This window comes from Macrobrachium nipponense, chromosome 3, assembly GCF_015104395.2.
Source record: "Macrobrachium nipponense isolate FS-2020 chromosome 3, ASM1510439v2, whole genome shotgun sequence".
NCBI classification, from domain to species: Eukaryota; Metazoa; Arthropoda; class Malacostraca; order Decapoda; family Palaemonidae; genus Macrobrachium; species Macrobrachium nipponense.
The window spans coordinates 112,673,347-112,689,354 of record NC_087202.1 but is presented as its reverse complement, the minus strand read 5'-3'; the positions used below and the strand labels follow the sequence as shown (position 1 = coordinate 112,689,354).

Here is a 16,008-nt window from a genome sequence, read left to right as displayed (position 1 = left end):
GTTTCAAAATGAAGATAAATGATTGAGTATTACTAGACTGTAAGAGTTTTAGCTTACCCTTGCGTTTTTCAACCATTTCAGTCAAGTCAAAGTTGACTAAACATCTATTTTTTTCTATTTATCGCGATTTATGTGCAGATATTTTGAAAATGAAAAAAGCTACAACCACGATTTTTTTTTTTTTTTTTTTATTCTACATGAAATTGCACACATTTTCATATATAAAACTATATAACGGCTAATATGAAACGGTGCAAATATTACGACTGTGATGTAAGCATTTCGGAGACTTGCAGCGGAGATACCGCACGCAGAGGGAAGGAAAAAGTTTTTTTCAAAAATTCACCATAAATCAGAATATATTGTGCTAGACCTCCAATTTGTTTCAAAATGAAGATAAATGATTGAATATTACTAGACTGTAAGAGTTTCAGCTTACACTTGTGTTTTTCTACCATTTCGGTCGAGTCAAAGTTGACAGAATGTTGATTTTTTCTATTTATCGCGATTTATATGCAAATATTTAAAAAATGATGAAAGCTACGACCATGAAATATTTTGTGTTTTTTTTACATGAAATTGCGCACAATTTCATATGTAGAACTCTTTGTAACAGCTAATATGAAATGGTGCAAATATTATGACAATGTGACATAAGTATTTAGGAGATTTGCGGCGGAGATTCCTCCCGCGGAGGGAAGGAAAAAGTTTTTTTCAAAAATTAACCATAAATCGAAATATTGTGCTAGAGACTTCCAATTTGTTTCTAAATGAAGATAAATGATCGGATATTTATAGACTGTAAGAGTCTTAGCTTACAAATGAGTTTTTCGACCATTTTGGTAGAGTCAAAGTTGACCGAACGTTGATTTTTTTTCTTTTGCGATTTATATGCAAATATTTAAAAAATTAAAATATTTGTTCTTGTATTCTACATGAAATTGCGCACATTGTCATATATAGAAGTCTTGTAACGGCTAATATGAAACGCAGCAAACAATACAACAATGTGAAGTAAGCATTTCAGAGATTTGCGGCAGAGATTCGGCGCGCTGAGGGAAGGAAAAAGTTTTTTCAAAAATTCACCATAAATCTAAATACTGTGCTAGAGACTTGCAATTTGTTTCAAAATGAAGGGAAATTATTGAATATTACAAGAATGTTAGACTTTTTGCTTACCCAAAAATACCAATATATATATATATATATATTATATATATTATAATATATATATTATATATATATATATTATATTATTATATATATATAATAATATAATATATCCATATTATATATATTATATATATATACATATATATATATATAAGTTCTATATAATAGATATATTATATATATATTAGTATATATATTATATATATATATATCTATTTTATATATATATATTATATATATATATATATCTATATTATAGATATAGATATTATATATATAATATATATATATATATATATATATATATATAGTATATATATATATATATATATTATATATATTCTATATTATTATATAAATTATTATCTATATTTATATATATACAATATATATTATACTCCTCTCTTCTCTTTATTATTCTCTCTCTCTCTCTCTCTCTCGTCGCTCTCATTCTGCTCTATCTCTCTCTCTCTCTCTCTCTCTCTCTCTCTCTCTCAACATTGTCCAAGCATCAGTTGTCGTTTGAGCACTCCGAATTTCTTTGTTCAGAAGATAGAGTTCAAGATGGAAACAAACGGATTGTCTTATCATCCATTCGCCAGGTAGATTGGACGAATTCCATCAATATGCAGGATGCTTACTTCCACATCCCTGTCCATGTGGACTTCAGGAAGTACCCCAGTTTTGAACTCAGTGCTTTATTCTCTCAATGGCTCCTCGGGCCTCCACTTGAGTTCTTGTCCCCTGTGTCAGTTCAGTTGGCTCTATCTTATGGGAATCGGCATCTCCTTTTAATTAGACGATTGGCTCCTTCGATCCCAGTCGAAGAAGTGGGCAAAGGACCTTCAGAAGACCCTTCTATTAGCCTGAGACTTGGGTTTGTTGATCAGTATGCACAGTCCCTGCTGACTCAGACACGTTAGTTTATATATTTGGGAATGATGATAAACTCATGGAGTTTTTGGGCTTCCATCCCTCAAGAGAGTAGAATCCTGCCTGAGGACGGTAAACGAATTTCTCTCTCTCAAAGACTGCACAGCCAACAAGTGGATGAGTCTCCTAGGGACTCTAGCCTCCATAAAGCAGTATGTCACTCTGGGCATACTCCACATTTGAGCTATAATTATAATTTTACAAAATAAAGTTAATTGTTAGAAAAAACAGTATAACATGGTAAAATTTATCTTTCCTGTTCCATTGATGCGTATATTTCTTAAATTGGCCAAATTTAAAGTTTGCCTGGTCTAGGGGTGTGCATAATATATATTTAGCCTGTCCATTAATGGTTAAGAAGGCACCTTCATAACCAAGGGTTATAAAGGTGCTTTCAGCATCTAAGCCTCCAACGGACTCGTTATTGACCCTGGTATTGTCAGAAGTGGAAGAAGTAGACCAAAACACTGCTCCTTCAATGGCCTTGCTGAGGTATTTGTTTATTTCTTTTGTGGATCTCTTCTCTCCTGTGGCCTGGCTTTCTTGCATCCACCTATTTAATGAGCTACCAGCCTGTTGACTAGAAGTCTTCTTAAGATGGTGCTTTCCTCGTTGCTTTCTTCAACAGCGAGGAAGTCTTGAACGAGATTGAGGGCTGGCTTTCAGAGAAAAGAGAGCAAGGGAAGGCCTCCCTCAGTTTTGCTCCTTCCAGTCTGTCTCGCAGGAGGTACTTGTCATATGCCATGGGAGAAGCTCCTTCCTTGGGAGTTTGCCTCCCTTTAGGTGGACCACTCTGGGCTAATTGATTCATCCCAAAGGTCAGCGTTTTCGCCAGCGAAAGTAATGTTCTCTACAACAGAGCTAGATCACCTCCTCAAGAACATTCAAGGTCTTTTTTTAAGTCATGGATTTTTTTGGATTGGTCTTTGGGAGCACTTTCACATAAAATTAAGGACTGCTCCTCTCTGCTTGGGGATAGTGCTTCGGACTGGCTTGGTGTCTTCTTTTGTACAAACAAGGGTACTTGAGACTGCTCCCAGGAGCTGACCCGTCTATTCATTATGGGGATGGATTAATCCTGTAGAGAAACAATATTCGTGCCATCGATTTGGAAAGAGTTGGGTGGGAAAGAGATGCCAGTACTTTTATAGCCCGTAAATTCACTAATGGCAACTTTTGCACTGGCTAAAATCATGAGTGTGGGCATCTCAGGACTTCAGTAGTGCTTGTGACTTGAAGGGAGAATGTTGTGTGTCTCGTTCTCACATGACATCTATGTATATTTGCTTGTAAATATACCAAGGGGTTGCTGTTGTTTTTTTGTTTTTGCCTTACGATAGTATGTCAGTTGTAAATGTAATTTTACAAAGAAAAGTACAAAGAAATGTTAGAAAAAACATGTTAAAGTGGAAAAAAGTTACTGAATCTTCATTCTTGGTAAATTTACGGAAATATTTTTCAACAAATATGCTAAGAATTTGTTACTGGTTTTATTTCTTATCTGTTGATATTGTGTGAGCAGTAATTATAATTTTATGAAATAAAATACAGTAGTACCTCAGACTTCAAACTTAATCCATTCCAGAAGGCTGTTTGAAGTAAGATATGTTCGAAATATGAAGCAAATATCCATAACAATCAAAGGCATGCAGAAGCTTAAAGCGGCACCAGGTTGTTTATTACAGAGCTTAGGTACTTTTACAGTACTAGTAAAAAATTATAAAAAGCAATTGTCACTAGATAGGTACATATTTTACCGTAACAAAAATCAGTGATTTGGGCAGATTGAGTGTAAGTGAAAGAAATGGGTGAATAATCATCCCAGCCCAGCTGATAAGTCAGTGGGAAGCAGAGCGCTCTCTCTCTCTCTCTCTCTCTCTCTCTCTCTCTCTCTCTCTCTCTCTCTCTCTCTCTCTCTCTCTCTCTCTCTCTCTCTCTCTCTCAGCACCCCGAACACTGACTCGAGCAAGCTTTTTCTCGTCTCTCTCTCTCTCGCTCTCCTCTCTCTATTCTCAGCACCCCGAACACTGGACTCGAGCAAAGCTATTTCTTTTTTCCCTTTTCCCCCTTTTGTTTTTTTTTCTCCTTTTTCCTACTGTATTGTATTTGTTTTCATGTTTTATCATTGTTGAATTTGTTGTGAAATGTTTAATTTTTCATGTGAATTGGTACTGCTTTTACATACTTCTTATAGTTAAGATTTTACTGTCTCTTCTCTCCTCAACAGTACCACAACGCACGATTAAGATCATTAATTTATTATTCCTCAAAAATATAAACGCTCCCTCCTTCTACCTCAAGTCTACTGTGTATCACTGAAATTAATGATTTTGTTAATCATTTATGCTAAATTTTATTGTGAAAAGCTTTGCTCTTTCATTTACTATTTTGTTGTTATTGTTCAACTAAACTGTCTCACTGAACACTGGCTCAATTAAGACTTTTTTTCTCTCTCTTTCTGTATTGCATTTTATTGTTTTCGTATTTTATCATCACATTAAATTTATTGGGAAATTCCCTTTTTTATGTGAATTGTTATTGCTTTTACATACAGTAATATTTTAACTTTCTTCTCCCTTCTCTCCTCAACATATCAACGCTCCCTCGTTCAGTCTCAAGTCAACTGGGTGTGACATCACCGCGGTTACGTACGATTTTATACATTTTTTATGCTAAGTGATATATTGAAAGTTAAATTTTATATTAAATGCTTCATACTTTTCTTTATTTTGTTGAGTATGGTTATCATTAAACTATATATTGTAAATGAAAACATTTTTAATACAGTTTAACTTGTAAGACCCAGTACGCAGTCGAATACAAGTATAAACTAGATAATCAGTCAGTTCGAAGTACGAGCATTTGTTTGACAAACAATGCAAAGTTTACAGTTCTTTTGTAAAAGAGGCCCCACAAGGGGTTGTAAATAGTCATTTTCAACTTCTGGAAGTTAGGGAAAATTTTTTAGAATTTTTTTTCTTTCACCATGTACATTTGCACGTCATCTTTCCAATGATGTGTCTTTTTCGTAAATTGGCCGACCTCAAAGTTACCCGGCCTGAGAAGCTGCATATCAGTATATTTACCTGTCCAGTAAGGGTTAAAAAGAGAGAGCTTTGCTGCTTGTACACCACCAAGGGTGTTACTTTTCACAGAAATCGGCACTCCTCTTCTCACCCCTAGACCACCATCATCTGTTTCTGCAGTCCACAGTACATGAAATTATGTCAAACCTTCAAAAGAAGTCCACACAGGACCTCTTGACCCACTTCACTAGACGACCTAAGGAAAAGGCTGCCTTTGGCACCAAGTCTCTCTTCTCTAGCCACATCCTTTTCATAATAGCACACTTGAGGGCTCACCCCAGACCTCACTCGAACGTCCTCTTCTCGTCTCGTGCTTTTAAGAAGTTGACCCCTGAGCCTTTCAGTAGGTTCAAAGAGGTGTTCGGCCCTCTGCAGGAAAAGCACAAAAGAGGTGGTTGAAAACGTCAGTTCACGGGTTCTACAACCATCTTTATGTAGTCCCCAAATCATCAGGAGGTTGGAGACCTGTCGTAGATGTCGGCGCCCTGAATTTTTTGTCCAGAAAACGAAATTCAGGATGGTAACCAACCAGACTGTCCTATCATCCATTTTGCCAAGAAGATTGGATGATTTCCACAGATATCCAGGGTGAATACTTCCACATCCTTATCGACCCCCTTGCCAAGTGGCTCTTATCTTATGGGAATCAACTTCTCCCTTTAATTGGACGACGATTGGCTCCTTTGATCCCAGTCAAAGGAAAAGTGTACCGACTCCAACATAGGAGTTTCTGTATTTGGGAATTGTGATAAACTAAAGGATTTTTCAAGCTTTTCCATCCCCCAACAGGGTAGAATCCTGCCTGAGGACAGTGAACAAGTTTTTCTCAAAGACTGCCCACCCAACAAGTGGATGAGTCTTCCAGGAACTCTGTTTCCATAGAGCAGTTTGTCTCATTGGATGGACTCCACATGAGAGTGATGAAATTCTTCCTGAGAGCTAGCTGGGGCAGAAGAAATCAAGAGGAACTTGCAGTGATAGAAGTCCAAAAACAGACTGTTGGAAGGGAAGCTTCTCCTCCCTCTGAGCCCCGACCTATACTTGTACTCAAGACGTGCCGGACCTAGGTTGGGGAGCCGCTTTGGGGAACAAGTTGAAGTTTCCAGGACATGGAACAAAGAAGTTGGCATACGTCAAAGAATTGAAGGCGATTCATTTGGGGAAGCAGTTCGCCTTGGAGGTTTGCAACAGGACAGTGGCAATCCACTCAGACACCACTGCCCTGTCATGTATGAAGAAGCAAGGAGGGACTCCTCCTTTCTCCCTCTGTGAAGCAGCATAGGCCCTTCTTCTCTGGGTAGACTCGGATCCTTATGAGATTTATTTAAGGAAAACTAAATGTAATTGCGGACAAACTGAGCCATCAAAGATAGGTCTTTCCCACAGAATGAACCCTGGACCTCTCTGCAACCTCCAGGAATCATCGCCTTAGTTAATCTGTTCACCAGGCCTGAACCCTCTGGCATGGGCGCAAACAGGGTCTATATGCTTTCCCACCATTCAGCATGATGAGCGAATTTCTCAAGTTTTGAACCTACCAAAATGTAACAATAACTTTAGTAACCCCCAATTTGGCCCCTAAAGGAGTGGTTCTCAGATTTCCTTGGGCTACTGGATGGCTTACCAAGACTACTCCCTCAAAAGCCAAGTTTACTCTGACAGCCTCACTTTAGGCGATTCCATGTCCACTCTGGTCCTGACCAGAAACAGAATGTCATGAAAATTATTAGAGCGAAGGGCTTTTCAAGGTTAGCTGCAGAGGCTATTGTTAGGTGTAGACATCAATCCTCTAGCAGAGTCACCTACCCAAAACAAAAGTAGTGCTACCACAAATTTCAAAATTTAAGCTGCCATGATGAAATCGTGTTAATGTACAAAATTATAAGGGTCCATACTTAAGATTGGATGATACAAGAGTATATTTGGTAATTCAGTATACAAACTTTAAATTGAATGATAATCTTAAAATATCAATTGGGGATAATTTATATGGAATTAGGCTAAACTAAAAGCTATGAGAGTTATCCTTAGGTTACCGTATTATGTAGGTTTTTGTTACTTAGTGGAATGGGCAAACCCCAGAGCTGTATGTCAAGTTGAGGCGACACTATTTTCTTGTAAAGAATTAAAGAATGCACACAGTAGTCTACTAAGTTGTTGTTTACTAAAAGAAACGGTAATGAATTCTTAGACAAAATGCGGTTGGTAAGCCTGGTTACTTGGCTGTGTGAAGATTTTCATTTATCCAAATGTATTTTTTGCTTCTAGGATATCTACCAAAACAGACAGGCATAGAAAGCGTAGACTAGTAAAATCTGTTGAAAAAGAAATGCACACATTAAGCGTAGCCCATGTTATCTACCAAAAATGCATCACACACTATACACGATATATATAATGAAATAATGTTGTGGGACAAAATCTTCGGGATTGCAGGATACATAAGTATATGCAGTAATACCTCGAACTTACGCAATTCGATTTGCGCGAATTCACAATAGTGCGAACTTTTCATCGGAACTGAACTAATTATCACACACGATTTCTTCACAATTGCGCGAACATTACTGAACCCTCCAGAAGCACTGCAAAACCCTGCAAAAGTGTTTGTTTAATCTATTATGCAAATTTTTACATTTTGAAGCTTTTCTGTGTAAAGTATTTATTAAAAATTTATTATTTTTATTTTTGTACATGCTTAAATATGCTGTTAGTGCATATATGTACTTTTATAAGATTTGATACCCACTCACAAAGTTACTGCACTTTTCAAAGATGATATCCCGTCAGAAACTTTGTTTAATTTCTGAAGTACGTACTAATATACTACAATTAGTATAAGTTTTCATGCTTTTAATTGTAAAACCAGTACATAGATTATGTGTGTGCTATTTATATTTTTGAAAATAATACAAAGGCTGTAGATGATTCAGTGTCAGTCACTATATAAGAACTCGATGATCTACTAGTAAAACATCAGAGTTGTCGTTCTGTGAAAATTACTTTCTTAACCTCGGAGAAAAGTGCTGGTACAATCTGTATGTACTAAGTTACGTAATTACAGCACATACAGTTAATGTACTTTCAGAAGAAGTGATCCCATTCACACTTTTTAAAGATGATACCCCTCCACAGTTTTACCTACATGACGTATGTATTTCTCTCTCTCTCTCTCTCTCTCTCTCTCTCTCTCTCTCTCTCTCTCTCTCTCTCTCTCTCTCTCTCTCTCTCTCTCACTAGTTGATGGTTTTAAATTGATTTAATTTTACCTTCACCCTCTGCAAACATTACTTATGTACAGTAAGTTCCAGAAGTGAAGCGACAAATCTCAGAATTGATCGTACTTCTTTAGAAACTCGTGGGGTTGTCAGTTAGTATATTTTATTCCACTTATTGTCATCCTATTTATCTGATAATACATATCAGTGATTAACTGTATAAGCGCAGAAATTATTTCCCCAGTGAATGATCAATGTTAGTTCAATAATTGTTTATTAAAAGAAAAAAAAAATTTCCCCAAAGAAACATCTGCGGCTCTCAAAGTGTGATATCAAGTGTTCACCATAGAGTGGCAACAGGGACTGAGATAAGCATTGGCCTAATATTTATAAATTAACTTTCTACTTTTATAGCGTTATGTCAAAAGTTATTGATTTCTTTTGATAAAGCACAGAGAAGTTTAGCATCTGATTAAACGAAATATAAATAAGACAAGTTGGTGTAAAAAAGAAAAAAAGAAATCCAAGTTATATGCGCATTTAGCATTGGTTACATGGTTAGGCCCATTTCAAGAATCAAGGAAAAATATTTTCCAGCTTGTTAGTTAATAATTTCATTGAATTTCTCAATTGTGAGAATTTTTGCATGTGGAATTGCGTTCAGGGTCGCACCAAACAAGTATTTTTTCCTAGGTTTCCACTTTTTTTTTTTTTTTTTTTTTTTTTTTTTTTTTTTTTTTTTTTTTTTTTTTTTTTTTTTTTTCTTCAGTGCATAAGTGAGACTATTTTTGTCCATACCATCCTGAGTGGGAATATGCTTGGCGAGCATTATTTTAATTAGTAGTATTTCCTGTATCTCTCTCTCTGCTCTCTCTCTCTCTCTCGCTCTCTCTCTCTCTCTCTCCTCTCTCTCTCTCTCTCTCTCTAATGGACCTTTTTATCTAAGTCAGGATACCTCAGAAGGTCTGTTTTAAGAAGCAAGCACTAGGCCTATTGGTCATGCTCGGTTGCCTCTTTATATATATTATATATATAGAATAATATATATATATATAAATATATATATGCATATACATTATAATATATAAATATATATATATATAAAATATATATCTATATCTCTTATATATATATTCTATCTATTATATATAATATATATTATATCTATTATATATATTATATGTATCTATTAGATTAATAAATATATATATATCTAATCGATATATATCTATATATGGCTCTATATGATAATCTATGATATATAATTATATATTATATATTATATATATATATATATCTATATATCTATATATATATAGATATATATATATATATATATATAATATATATATATATATATCTATATCTATCTATCTATCTATCTATCTATCTATCTCCAAAAAACTCATAAATTTCTGTTATACAATAATGCTTGACTGGATTGAACTGATTACTGGGTGTCCGTGGAAATATGAATTTGGGTGATATCACTCTCTTATGATACGCCCACTGACGCAAATTCAGTCTTAAATTTCACGGTTGGGACATGATTAGAAGATTTGAGGTAAAAGGTTTAAGTGAAAACGGAGTTAGTATTGTGGGTAGAGGTAGAGATGGGGGAAGGGGTGGTTGGGGTCTGTCATCTCCCTACTTAACCAGGTGGTGATATTACGGGTGTTCTGGTTGCTTGCGACCGTCTTTCTTATTTATTGTATAGCGAGTCTGTTTCCCAGGTGCAAGGACAGGTCCTGGTATCGGTCCTGAAGGTTCTATCTTTGCCTAAATAACAGACAGTGGCCCTGCATTGTAAGCCTTGCAATGCCCGGAACTAGGCCTAGTCACCTGAAGGTAGCAGCAGCAGTTAGAGCCTTTCTCAAAGGTGGTGTTTTATGCTCGGTCCTAGAAGCTAGAATTAGAACTACCAACCACACCCCCCAACTTCTTTATCGAATCTAGGTGCATTCATGGTTGATTATGTTTAATGTCGCGGAGATTTTCCCTTTACATTCTATTGATACTTGCATTGTTTTATGCATCTTCGCTAAAATAATTGATAATACACTATGATATTGAATATTTGTTTCCACATTGCTCGAAATATATATTGGTAATGTTGGTAATCCTGTGTTGAACAAGAATTTCAAATTGTTTCCTTTCTATAGTTTGAAGTAATTACTATACTTAAAAAATTACTATTACTGTAATTTTTTCGTATGATTGTTATAAATATCGACTATTACCGTAATTTTTTCTTATGATTATTATAAATATCATAGATTTGATATTTGTGCATCATATGTTAGCTTTATTTTGCTTGATAGAGCTTTCACTGTAGAAAAAAAAAATTTGGCTACGAGTTGTAGTTGCCAGTTAGTGAATTTCAAACTAAATCCTCTGAAATTTGTCGCTTCAGTTTTGGAACTTACTGTACAAACATGTCTTCTTTATTTTATTTAATTGTGTGACTTTGTTATGACTATAACGACTTCTGAAGTTTACCTAGTGATGGAAAGAAAACTTTTACTCACAGAAAAAGAAAATGGCATCCCATGAATTAGGGGTTACTTAGTATACGTTCGAAAAAGGAGACATGTAGATAGTAGTTACTGTAACTATCTCTATGCCAACCAGTTATTCCTTTTTTAAGGGTAACGTATTAAACTTTTAAATCAAATTACAGTAACTTTAATTTCATTTAAAAGATAGCTTATACTTAATGAGCATGATTAGGGTCATCATTAGTGTTCAAACTCTATAAGTAAGCATTTATTAGCAATTTCAGAGACTGTGCCAAACTTGCGTGAAACTTCCCCTTACGCGAGGGGGGTCTGGAACCTAACCTCGCGTAAGTTTGGTGTATTACTGTACACAAGTTACAGTTCTGTTTGATGCTATATATTTTTGAGTTTCATAGAATTTTTTTTCTATGGAAACAAACTGCTTTGGTATTAGTGGAGCACGCTTCAGTTCTGAAATCCCAAAAACAGAATAATGTGCCGCCGCCCTCGTAGCCACTCGAACTCCTGTTCCCTGCTTCAGAAAAGTGTCATACTGGTATATTAAACTCTTGAGTAGATCCAAAATATAAAAGTGATCGTTGCAATCATCCAGGGTGGTAATCAAACTACTACATCAGTAGTGAGTACTCCTTTATTTGATTTTAGTTATGGCTAAACTGCCAGATCATTGCCAAACTGAAGCTTCCCTCTCTAAAAACCTCACTGAAGAAATAAAAAAAGAAGCTAATGACATCATTAGCAGTGTCAACGCAGCTACAAATGCTGTACACCTCCCACCCATCATCGGAGACTTGGCTACCTGTACAGCAACGTAAAAACACATGAGGATGGAAATGCTCCCATCCACCCACCTCATCATCAGCGAGACACCCACCCCACATAGGGACTGGTAAAAAGCCCTAACCAAACCAAATTTTGACGCTCTACGTTCCAAGTAGATACAGCCTGCGCTCTTCAACAGAGTTCCTTGAAGAAATTAAGACTCCCTAGGGAGGTACTATCACCTCATTTGATGCAGAATCCCTATTCACAAACTTCCCTGGCGATGAGAGCATCGATATCATGATGAATCATGTCTACAGGGTCTCCTCTACACCCCAGCTTAACATCCCAGAAGTATTTTTGTGGATCCTCCTCAAGATTTACGAAGGAGGCCCCTTTCTCCACCCTTAGAGGCCAGATGTTCAAACAGAAGGACAGAGTTGCAAAGGGTTGCCCCCTTGGTGTCTTGTTCGCAAACTTCTACATAGACATGGTGGGGGGGGAGAGGATGAGGTTGAAGCTGTCTGGTGTATGTTCCAGCAGTGCAGTTCGCTCTATTATACTGTCAAATTCAGCAACAACTACCAGCTTCCCCTCCTCCCTCCTCAACATCTATGTTTCCAAGACCAGCGATGGTCTAAGAAAGCCAAGTCTACATGAAGCGGACGAACCTAGGCCTGTGCCTTAATAGTGACAGAGACTGGCCTGGCGGTTCAAGAACACCAAAGTCAGGCCCTACTTTAGGAGGGCCCTCACCCATTGTTCTACCTGGCAGGGCACTCACTAAGAACTGGACATTGTCACTCAAATTCTCGTAAACAGTGGGTATCCGAATTGACAGATCAATAAGGAAGTTAGTACGGCTCTGGATCGATGGTACAGCAAAAGCGAGTCCGCAGCCCTACCCCCAGCAGAAAATCAAGCTGTTTTATTAAACAAGAATGCACTTGTGATACTGTGAGGATAAAGATGTCTTGAAGAAAATTATTAGTGTGAGACCCTTACTGAAACCCTGCCAGCAAGAGATCTGCTGAAGCAGATAAATGTCTACCAATTTTTATGCCCTGCCTGTGGATGTCCTGGCTCTTACATTGGTATGACTACCACGAAGCTGTCGAAGAGAATTTCACGCAATGCACAGGGAGCAGCTATTAGGAACCACACCAGGATATTAGGGAAGGCCCCTGACCAGCAATTAAGAAGGAATATAAATGGACATAACAATACCACCAGATTTAGCGGCACCCCTGGTCCATGAATACCAGATGAGACAAGGAACCCAGCAGCCATTGAAAATTCCAGCTGCCATTACGTTATGCACTGTTACACACCGCCCAGTACGTCATGCCCCTGCCTCGACGGTCTGCTAGGTTGCAGCTGTCATTGCACTTCATGCGATGCACTATAGGCTTTACTTAGGTTCTTTGCAGTGTGCTGTCAGCCCACAGGTGCAGCCTCCTTTCATTCCTTTTCCTGTACCTCCTTTCTTATTCTCTGTCTTCGATCTTACTTTCCACCCTCTCCTAAGAGTTAATTCATAGTGCAACTGTGAGGTTTTCCTCTTGTTACACCTTTCCAAGTTTTTACTCTCAATTTCTGTTTCAGCACTGAATGACCTCATAGGTCCCAGTGCTAGGCCTTTGGCCCAAATTCTATAGTATTTAATTTAGCACTGAGAAGTAAGTGGCTTGAGAAAAACTTTCTCCAGCTAATAGGAGGTCAGCTTCCGCCACCTTCTGACCTGCGTCCCAACTAGATTTATACCTATCGTTATATAGTGTGTATAACCCTATCGGCTATGCCCACCATATTTCACTTATTTTTGCTAATGTAGTATTTATGTATAATCCCTGAAATTGACTTGTTCCCACCCGATACATCACGTCCGCACATTGATTGCCAGTTGCAGTAACAGAGAAAACTGTTATCAGGAAAATGGAGTAGACCATAAGATCAAAGCAGCTAATGTAGCAATATCATTCAATAATTCTTATAATTGCTGTTTTTAATAACAATATTAATAATAATATCAACTGGTAGATATGACGGGTAATATGTAGATAAACTCTTGTCATGAGAACATTTACTTATATTAGTAGTAGCATTAATTATGGTAGCTATATACTATCAAAGTACTCTTATAAACACTTGCACAGAGTACAGATGAATTATACCATTAAATTGTTCAGTGTTAATCACTGTATACAGCAATTCTTCATCTCGTCTACAATTACCGTAATTTTTCTGCCAAGGCCAGTAATGATGTATACTGTGATTGTTAGATCATCAGGGCATAACATTCTTAGTTTAAGGAAAATAGTCATAAATTTTTAGCCTGTCCAAATGTTAGATAAGTTAAAAGAATATGTAAACTATTATATAAATAATTGTTTGAACTAAAAAATGTCAGTGTGGGGGAGAGAGGATGTTTGACCTTAACTTTCATTTATATTGCCAAACCAGAGTACATGCACCTCTTATATTTGTACGAGTTAAAATAGCGTGTTCACCTCAAGGGAAAACTAACCATGATACTTGAAACCTGATGTTTTGCTTCATAATTGATCTCCTTCAATATTTAACAGGCATTCTCGAAAACGATGGGAAAGGTTTGTCCATAGTGAAAACCAACATTTAGTATCGCCAGAAGCCCTGGACTTTTTAGACAAACTCTTAAGATATGATCATCAGGAACGCTTAACAGCTCATGAAGCAATGGAACATCCTTACTTTTATCCTATTGTTAAAGAACAGACGCGGCATATGAGCTCTCCAACGCCCGCCCCTCCTGGTGTTTCTCTGACAGGTGTCCCTGAATAAATGTAAGTGATGTACAGTTAGCTATTTTGTTTGGTTTATGCGATAATTGTCATTACTGCACCTAAATTGAGTATTGAATAAATTGAAGTATGTTTTGAAGATATACTGTAATTAGTAGTGATCAATGAAATTTTTTTTTCTTCAAGCCTAACTGTGACGATCCAACATGCTTTGGCTTGGTAATAAACGAATAAAGGTGAATGTCACCTGGCAGTTAGTTGCAGACAAGAAGCAATCCACTGATAATTGCAGAGAATGTGTTTCATAGTTGAAGAGCATTGTTAAATGAGTGAGTAGCTGTCAGATGTAACGATGACCTTTGAAAAGTTGATCATGTTTTTTAGTGTTCTGTACAGTACTGTCATCATTGGAAAAAAATGCTTGAAACCCTGAAATATAAACATACGTACATGGTGAAAGGGACCCAGACAGCAAGAAGGTTTTTCTATGATGTTGAGCATGCTTCATGGGAGGAGTGTAGATAAAAGACATTATGCAATTTACCAAAAAGGTGATACAGCTAAAACACCAAAAGCAGGGTTTTCTGAAACTGTGATTCACTATTTTGTTTGGTCATACGTATATAGGAATCACATTACTAGTGTTTGAACGGAACAAGTTTTATAAATTTCCTTTTTATTTTCTAGATATTGATGATTTGTTAGTTGTTCAAATATAAAACAATTTTTCTTGAAAATTTTTAGTGTAAATATTAAGGAATGTATGATTAATGCTTGGTTAAGTACTCTTAATTTTTATGAGTTATTGTTTCGGAGAAGGAAAACTTGTGATTTGTAATTGTTTTCATTAAGTCTTTTTCTGAAAATTGTTACTGCCGGTGCAGTTTTGAATATTACTACATGACAAATTGTCATGAAATGATTATCATGTCTGTAAATAACTTGTACCATTTAGGAACTGTATGGAATTTTGGAAAAAAGACAAATTTTTTTTTTCTTTTTTTTGGATTTTCCGTTAAGTTGGACAAAAATGAGGGTTTCAAATTTATATCTAATACACATTTCCACACAATTACGTCACACTCACATACATACATACATTATATATATGTAAGTATGTATTTGTTGTGTGTGTAACACATTTCTATACATATATTCATAACGCAAACATGCCAAACTAGATTTGGTTTGACTTTACCATTCATGACTGACAAATTTTCATTGTCAGTTCATCAGTGAATCCTTTTCTTATGGTTATTAAAATGTTGTAATGAACTTTTGTTTTGCTCTCCTCATCTGGTTTGAATTTCAATTTGTCCAAAACATGTAAAATTCTAATTTTATATTAACTTACCAAGTAATTACATAACTAAAAGTTTCTAGTATTGCCAGCTAAAAAAATTGTTGAAATTCACAGTAGCAAATCTTTTGTTTAGGTGTAAGTAACTACTCCTGCCCACTCAGCTATTTAGATATTTAGGATTGATTACTGATAATGATTTTTATAATCCAATTGTGACTATTCATGACTAAACTT

At 36.2% G+C, this 16,008-nt stretch overlaps 1 protein-coding gene across 2 annotated transcripts in view; it reads left to right on the top strand.

Moving 5' to 3' along the window:
• LOC135221973 (casein kinase II subunit alpha) overlaps positions 1-15,746 on the top strand; it is a 51,654-nt gene extending 35,908 nt beyond the window's left edge. Inside the window, exons 7-9 of one of the 2 annotated variants that reach the window (XM_064260056.1) lie at positions 4,719-4,754; positions 14,277-14,513; positions 14,658-15,746. In XM_064260056.1, the coding sequence (XP_064116126.1) occupies positions 4,719-4,754; positions 14,277-14,511 (271 nt within the window). In that variant the 3' untranslated portion in view covers positions 14,512-14,513; positions 14,658-15,746. The remainder of the gene's footprint in view (positions 1-4,718; positions 4,755-14,276; positions 14,514-14,657) is intronic. The other variant, XM_064260057.1, reaches the window with a different exon arrangement.
• Positions 15,747-16,008: the final 262 nt, after the last annotated feature.